Source organism: Eleutherodactylus coqui, chromosome 11, assembly GCF_035609145.1.
Source record: "Eleutherodactylus coqui strain aEleCoq1 chromosome 11, aEleCoq1.hap1, whole genome shotgun sequence".
Classification (NCBI taxonomy): Eukaryota; Metazoa; Chordata; class Amphibia; order Anura; family Eleutherodactylidae; genus Eleutherodactylus; species Eleutherodactylus coqui.
The window spans coordinates 14,677,643-14,686,247 of NC_089847.1; the positions used below are offsets into that span (position 1 = coordinate 14,677,643).

At 46.6% G+C, this 8,605-nt stretch overlaps 1 protein-coding gene across 1 annotated transcript; it reads left to right on the plus strand.

The window, feature by feature from the left end:
* The first annotated feature begins 5,395 nt into the window (after positions 1–5,395).
* On the plus strand, positions 5,396–8,284 carry RGS9BP (regulator of G protein signaling 9 binding protein). Its single transcript, XM_066582245.1, has one exon. The coding sequence runs from the start codon at positions 5,890–5,892 to the stop codon at positions 6,601–6,603; it is 714 nt and encodes a 237-aa protein (XP_066438342.1). The 5' UTR covers positions 5,396–5,889; the 3' UTR covers positions 6,604–8,284.
* Positions 8,285–8,605: the final 321 nt, after the last annotated feature.

Sequence of the window (8,605 nt, forward strand, 5' to 3'; positions counted from 1 at the left end):
CCTCTTCACTGTATACCAGGCACATCATTGTCCATTTCATAGTGGCTATCGCCGGTATTGCAGCTCAATTATTTTCACTTGAATGGCACTTAGCTTCAGAAATGACTGATGCGAGTGACATCACAAGCCCAAAGCAGAGGTCGCAGTTCTTGTGCGAGCGCCATGGCCCCTTTAAGCAGTGATTAGACGGGAGTTACATCCCATACCGATTTGATACTAATGATCCATCCAAAGGATAGATGATCAATCTTTAATTCCTGGTTAAATATGCCCCTCCCGACACAGAGGAATAGGTCGCTACTTTATCCCTCCACCATACTTTACACTGCAGCTCTGCCTGCTCACATTGGCTGCAAAACTTAGGAAGTCAGGCAATATTTGACAGCAATAAAAAAAACACAACAGTCCGGTTAATGCCACCTATAGAGCGCAAGGAACACAAATGTGGGAGGAGCCATAAAGATGCTATAAAGCTTATATACTCACCGACAAAACTCCGGCCGCCAGGGATGTGATAAAGCACTAATTGAACGCACATTTCAATGCCAAATCCCAGGGCAATCCCTGCCCCCGTTAGCCAAAAAACCTCTTTTTAATGCAAAAATTTGCAAAAGCTCCACCCCTTTGTCTAATGATGGGATACCGCTGTGACAGCAAACAGGTGAGCATAACCGTATACTACTCTGAAAGGGCAGTGGATACATAATGACAAAGTCTCCGATAACGATCCATGCTAAAAGAGGAAGGAAAAAAAAACAAAAAAAAAAAAAACTCAATTTGCTGCCGGGTGCCGCTATTTCCCCTCGTCCGCCATCAGCCAGATGGCCGGAGGGAAGTAGGTTATTTGGTTGATCGGCCTTTTGTTTTGGGAGAGGAGATTACACATGACAAATAACTAGCTGTAAGCCTCTTACCGCCGGCACGAGCGCAGCTGTCACAGAGAATGGGGACAACTCCAATGGCACCGCCGGTTATACCGCGACCCCAATTAACGGAGATGCAAACTCAGGCTCTGGGCGTTGTGCGCAGGAATCCCATTCGCTTGGGCAGTGAAGGGTTAACCATCACGGTCATTCGGAGAGAGGTGGAAGGAAGAAAGGTTTCATCCATTAACAGCCGGCCGCGGGGATCACTTTACTGCAAAACTTAACAAGGTCACTGAAAATTGGAGCATTTTCCGGGGCGAATTCGCCAATTAGGATTTTTTTTGGCTTTTCAATTAAAAGCTGCAGTTTCCTTGGAAGGGTTAAACTTATTTACTGAGTGAATCAGATGCGTATAAGGCCGTACGATATCAAGTCACCTGGACCAATATCACGCCCGTAAATAGGAGATTTTACCACGATTGTCTGACATCACGGCACGTTTTTCCCGCGCATGGGGGGGGGGGGGGGGGGGGGGGGGGAGAAAATTAATTAATTAATTTAAAAAAAATTTTAAAAAAAAATCACATTTTAATTGGAGACTTTTTTAAAAACCCACATCGCAGTCGCATTCCGCAAAAAAAAAAAAAAGAAATGTTAACGCGGATTTTTTTTTGACTCTCATAGAAAATAATTGGCGAAAAAACCCCCAAAAAACTAAAGTCGCAGCACGCCCTATTTCCGATTTTCGGTCTGGGTGTAGAATCGCCACATGTATAAAAAGATACAAAATAACGGGTTATTTTCTCGCTCGAGTTCCGTCCACATCGCAATCGGACGAGGGCGATATCAGTCCGAGAAACCTGCACAGATATCGCGGTCGTGAACATGCGTCTCTCCCTGCGATTGTGATGGGTCGTGCAAGAAAAAGGAGTGGCATCCCTGCATGCGTGATTTTCATACACGTGTTCAGGCGCATGAAAACAAAAAAAATACAAAAATCACACGTTGTTTCAATAGGGAAAAGAAAAACCTGCATGCCAGCGCCGGGTGATTTTTTCGTTTTTTTGGCTCCCCTAAGAAATAATGGGCGCTACTGACCAAATATATTACATGACTCGCTGCAATTCTTCTCACACCGATATCGCGCCCGCTGTGTAAATGCAGCCCAACGGCTCCTTCAGACGCTTCCGTGAATTACGTCCGCCGGTCATTTTCGCACGAGATATCAGATCACATGTCAGATATTGCGCATGTAACTCGCCCGTGTTAACGCCCCAGACGCGCTGGCACCGCTATGAAGATGCCCCATTACCGGCTGCACTTTAGCAGCGATTCCCTTGGCACAGCACGAAGGATAAATTATTTACACCCTTGAACTCCCAGAATCCCCTGCAGCTCGCAGCGCTGACCCATTTGACAAAGAGAAAAAAAAAAAAAGGACTTTTACAAAAGCATCTAAATATTTTAAGCCGCCGGACGAAAATAGAAACGTCTCCTCAAGTTCAAAGGGGGCACCGAAAAACGAAGAACCGCGAGACGAGACGGAGTCCAGAGACAGAACGGTCCACGAGGCCCCACAACTGCGCCATTTCTTCTCCTAATATCGTCCTGAGTATTTTAATTTATGAATAGAATGCCAGAACTGCAGTATAGACCGACACACTGAGAAGGAGACTGTAATTGGGGTTAGCAGTATACAAAATGATATGGGCATGGCACGGCACTTAGGAGGCGCTACGTTACACCATATATGTGGCCCAGGTATGGCAATAATGAGGCATTGCCTGGCACTATACTGCATCATTTATATGGGCACAAAGAACTACATGACCACTATGTGGCACAATTTATATTGGCATCATGTTGCAGTAATGAGCTACTGCATGGCACCATGTGACATTTATGTTGGCACTGCATGGCTACTGTATAGAACCTACATGGGTACCATGTGGCACTACTTTCCATCATTTATATTGGCACTATATGGCAGTAATTACGCACTACAGGTCTACCATATGGCACCATTTCACATCGTTTATATGGGCACTACATTGCAGTAATGAGGCAGCTACTTATGGCACCAGATCATTTATATGGGCACTATGTGACCTCATTTATATGGACAGCATATTCCATCATGTAAATGGGCACAGTGTGGCACTAATTAAGCACTACATGACATCATATATGTGGGCACTCAGTGCTAGTAATTAGGCATTACATAGCTACCATATGGCACCCTTTACGTGGGCACAGTATGGCACTAAGTAGCACATAACATTATATAGCTGCTGTATGGCACCATTTATATGGGCACAGTATGGCAATAAATGACATGTGGGCACTGAGTGGCAGTAATCAGGCACTGCATAGCTGCTATATGGCACCATTTATATGGGCGCAGTATGGCACTAAGTAAGCACTACGCGACATCTTATATATGGGCACTGAGTGGCAGTAACGATGCACTGAATAGCTACTATATGGCACCATTTATATGGGCACAGCATGGCACTAAGTGGTACATGACGTTATTTATATGGCTAGTGTATGGCCCCATTTATACGGGCACAGTATGGCACTAATTAAGCACAACATGACATCATATATGGGCACTGAGCGGCAGTAACGAGGAACTGCATAGCTGCTATACGGCACCATGTATATGGGCACAGCATGGCACTAAGCAGTACATGACGCCATTTATAAAGCTGCTGTATGGCGCCATTTATACGGGCACAGTATGGCACTAATTAACCACTACATGACATCATATATGGGCACTGAGTGGCAGTAACGAGGAACTGCATAGCTGCTATAGGTCACCATTTATATAGGCACAGCATGGCACTAAGTGGTACATGACATTATTTATATGGCTGCTATATGGCACCATTTATACGGGCACAGTATGGCACTAATCGAGCACAACATGACATCACATATGGGCACTGAGTGGCACTAACGAGCCACCATCTATCTAGGGACAATTTCCATTCTATCTCATCATGGAATTCCCATTCACACGGATCCGCCACGCTCGGTGGGCACCATCACAGACGGCAGGTAGGGGGTTACGGGAGGGCGGCACGATGCGGGGTCTGTGCCCCGGGGTGATCGACTCGTAAGGAAGGGATTTCCCTCTTGACAACTGAGAAGACTCCATCAAGAATTAGCAGTTAGCGATATACGATGTCTTCTGGCGCCAGCGTGCGTCCGGGTGACCTGCGGGGGAAGGAGACGGAGCGCCCGAGTCCGAGAACACAACTCCTCCGCAGGCTCCGTTCTCAGGGCATCCATACCAAGCCTGACAACCAAGATGGCAGAGAACCCCGATGTCACCCTCCTCCCGGGTCGCCCTCACTGAGCTCTGGGCGCTGTATGCCGGGTCGTCGCCTTGTACAGCTGCTTGTCCGTCTACAACATGGTAGTTAGTGCTGATATAACAACTTTGGGGGGGGTGATAAATGCCAAGGGCGGCCATGTTTAATTTAAAGGGGAACTCCATCGGGGGGCAAAAACTATTTTATAGACTTTACAGGAAGAAACAAAAACATTGCAGCATAAATGACCCCAAAAATCACATCATGTGACCAGGAACAGGACAAACGAGGGGGCCCCATAGTCCTGGCCCTGCAGCAAAGGGTAGTCACCCCATGTCTGGCCTCAAGAGCTTCTGCAGCAACTGCACTGAAGCTCCAGATGAACAACCCTGACACATCACCTTTATATATCCCCCAGCCTGATGTCTGGAGCTCCTTCCAGAGTGGGGCCCTGTGGCCCTCAAACTCTGCACCCTGTCACATGACCCACGGAAAGGTCCTTAAAGTGAACAGATCACAAGGACAGTATAAACTCCCTCCATTAGCGACGGAATGAAAGTTGCTGCACTCACCCAGCACGGTGACATCTCCGCAGGAGCCGCTCTCGCTTTTACCCCAGCTCTCCGGAGCGCAGCACAGAGCTGGACTGGCAACCCTACATTCAGCCAATCAACGCGCGCCTCAACGTGACTGACAATCCTCTCGGCCAATCAAAAGAAGCCAGAGGCAGCTCTGTGAATAACTGAGGCTCTAGGGGGCGGTGAGGCGCTGACGTCACTGACACGCAGCGCCGGCGGCCATCTTTGATTCTGGAAAGGGCAATTTGTGATAAAAAACAAATGAAGGTGAAATATTTTTCAAGAATTTATAACGCCAACTGCTTTGCTTTAAGCCAAATATACAAATAGCATAGTATACACAATAGGTCAATTATACAAAATGACAGTAGGCGATATCTTAAGAAACGCTAATAGGCTACAATAAAAATGAAAAAGTGGTCTCTGAAGAATCATATAATGGTACACAAAGTCTTACACAAGTTCTATGACATCTGAAGTGAAAAAAAAAGTTGACCAAACAGCAGCTTGCCCTGATCAAAGATGGCGGCTGCAGATTAAAGTGGGTCATATGTTTCCCCCCTCCTTAATGTGTGTTGTCCTCACGTGATTCCTGCAGGTGGTGGCTATTCCAGGCTGTGCAGAGCTGAGAGCAGGATGCATGGACAGCTCCCTGCTGAGTGCCAGGAGGCTGCAGGCAAGGATGTTTATGGAGCTGGATGCAGGAATGAAGAGCTGTGGATGGATGTGAGACATAGTTGTAGGCTCCTAGTGATTTAAAACTCTTGAGGAGCCTATTGAGAGTTGATTTTGAAAACTTCTAGAAGGATCAAACTCTAAGAAAACAGAAATTTCATCTTCTTCTATATTTTCCGTCTTCCTTTTGAGTCTGGTGATTTTCGTGCACGGCTTGCAACGAAGGAGAACAATGTATCCTCTCTATAAAGTTGGACTTCCAGAATAGTATTGCATGCTTTGCACAGACTATTGCGTTCTTCCAATGCCAAAAGATGCAAAACTTCCAGAATTGCCCAAGAATATTCTCCTAAGCATGTTCCGGACCAAGTCTCATCCCTTCAACCATATTTGAGGGGTCAACCAGTTTCCTTATCGGCTTTGGGATTGCAAGGTTCCTAAAAGGAGATGCTGAAGGAGGAGTGCAAGGCATTACTTGATGCTCTGAATAAGGTGACAGCATGCTACAGACACCTAGTCCTCACCATAGGCGGCACCGCGGACTCCCAAAATGTACGGGAGGAGTTGAAGAAGACTCGGCAGAAAGCCCAAGAGTTAGCAGTAGCCAATAGGAACAAGCTGACCAGCACTCTGAAGGACAACAGTCTTAGCAAAGACGATAAGGCTGAGTTCGAGAGGCTATGGGTCATATTTTCTACTTGCATGGACCTCCTAGAGACGGATATGAGAAGAGCTCTGGAACTCGGTCAAGAGTTCCCGTTAAACATACCCAAAAAGCACATCGTACAGACTGGCATGAGTGGGGGTACGTCCGGGGTGGCAGCGAGGGCCATGAGCGTTCAGAACATGAAATACGATGGGGAGCACAATATAGACGTGATGGACCTCAAGGACCTGGAGAATGAGATTAAACAAGTAGATGAGATGATGCGCGAGATGGAAATGAAAGTTGGGGTTCCTCAATGGACTGTGGAAGCCAAGCAGAACCCGGGGGCTGAACTCAAGTGTGCAACCAGCGCCGGGGCGTCCTCTCCTGGCACTGTGTCTACCGAAGAGCACAAGGCCATTTGTGATCTGAGTAAACTTTTGGCTGGGGTGGTCTTTAGTTCCGTCCTTATTATTGCCATCGTATTGGCTGTTTGTGTGGTCAAACTTTCGTAAACTTGCGTTCTTGCCATGGATTGATTTTTATTTATTTATTTTCTTGCATTTAGCCAAAAAATATTCTGACTCCAGTTGACCTTGGTTGGTCCTGTAGACCTGGCAGAAGGACTAATCGAGGGGTTAAATTCCTGTATTTTGTACATTGACATATTCTGGAACCTGCTGCTGCTGATGGACCCAACCTTTTAATCCAGCTTTACCATCCATCATCCCATCTGCCAACCGCGCTGCTCTACGGGAGGATCCCAGTTCCTTTTCCATATCTTCTCCTCTTTGCAAATATTAACCCCTTCCCCACATAACTTATACATTTCCTTATTTTTTTTTAACTTCATGATGATTTAAGGTTTGGAAGATTTGCCTGATCAGTAGATTTCATACCAAATGAAATGCCATCTTTCCGTTTGCACTAGCACCACCGAATCCTTAAAGCGATAGTGTTAACCATTTCATTGCAAAGCATAATACTGACCCCCCCCCCCCCCCTACTCCACAGGCAGCTAAAGGGTCCACGCACTGTGCAGAGTAAGCCTGTCTGCATGCATGCTATGTCTTTGTGCGTTGCCTTCACAGGAGATCCTTACCTCCCGGCCATCCTTCCTGCAGAAGACTATATTGCTCTAGTCCTATACTAACCTGCCTATAAGGTGGGCTACTATAATAACCTCGGAACTAACCGTCTTCCGTATTACAAGAGCACAGTGACACCGTTATGGGGGATGTATGCAGGGCTCGTTATATAAGAATGACATGGCTTCCCAGAGACGCGGTGCGAGTGCTGAATAATTGCAATCCTCCAGCAATAATCCACCTAACATGCCAGCACCGTCAGCAGCTTGGGAGACATTCCGTTATATACCGCCCTGACGGATGCGAACGCTGATTTTTTTTTGTATGTTCTTCACACCTGTGCTTTATTGTTCATGACACACAAACTAGGTAGAAGTCACGGTAATGTTATAGCAAAACGCAAAAAAAGGGGTATTCCTATCCCTCTCCTAACAAAAATGTATACTTTTTTTCATTGTCGTAATGCGTCAATTTAACGACCTCCAAAAATCTCTATTATTCTATGCATATAGAGGAAATGGAATGCCCCTTTTAAATGTTGACGTTTCGACCTATGCCGGATGTGACTAGAACGCAATAATCGGTATGTGATTTGCCGTCTAATGCTTCCATGTACAGAACTTCGCCGTATGTTGCGTCCGTAAACAAGTCTGTCATACGCTGCCGTATTGTAAATCAAGAAGGTGCTTGGGATTTATGAATGGCGCTTAATGAACGGAGCGCAAAGTGTTTTCGAACTTCCTATCTAAGATGTAGCCTCAATATGGTTCACATTTGCTTCTTGGTTTCTGTTCTAAACGAAAACCATGGCGTGGCGCCAAATCAGTAGCACAATGGACACCACTGGCGCCCAATGGACCCTACTGACTTATAATGGGTCCTTTGGGTTCCCCTATATGTCTGGCATTTTGAGGAAAAAAATAGCATGATGCGTAATTTTTTTCCAATTTGCGACGGTGGCTCAGACGCAGGTGTGAACGTTGCCTTACGGGGGGCGCTATGGAGGCTTTCTGTAGCTAAAGGCATATTCCATCCAATGAGTCTGCTCCCTCAATGCCCCGCTGTAACGGTTCGCAGTTACGGGTACTAGTGGTGGCTGGCAAAACGTGTTAAAAGGAAAACGGTCACTAGGTTCATGCTGGCTGAACCACAGGCATAGGGTGCCACCCGGCCGGTAATGAAGTCCAAAGCCCACTGTGGTATTTATTATTTACTGGTCATTTCAAGGGCCGCTAAAAAGTAATTATCAGCCGAGTGTATTTCCAGCCGGGCAGCAACCCCACAGCATCCAGTATGTCACGCACTCTCTCCGTGTCTTCGAGCTCCTGCCCAGCCGCCATTATTAGAGCTGTGACCTACGACCTCTTCCTCCCGGCATCTGTGTTCCTGCATTTCCTGTACACATGGCAGACGCCGGGAGGAGAGGACA

Coding starts and splice junctions, on each gene's coding strand:
- RGS9BP (XM_066582245.1), top strand. CDS start 5,890: ATGCTGAAGGAGGAGTGCAAGGCATTACTTGATGCTCTGAATAAGGTG.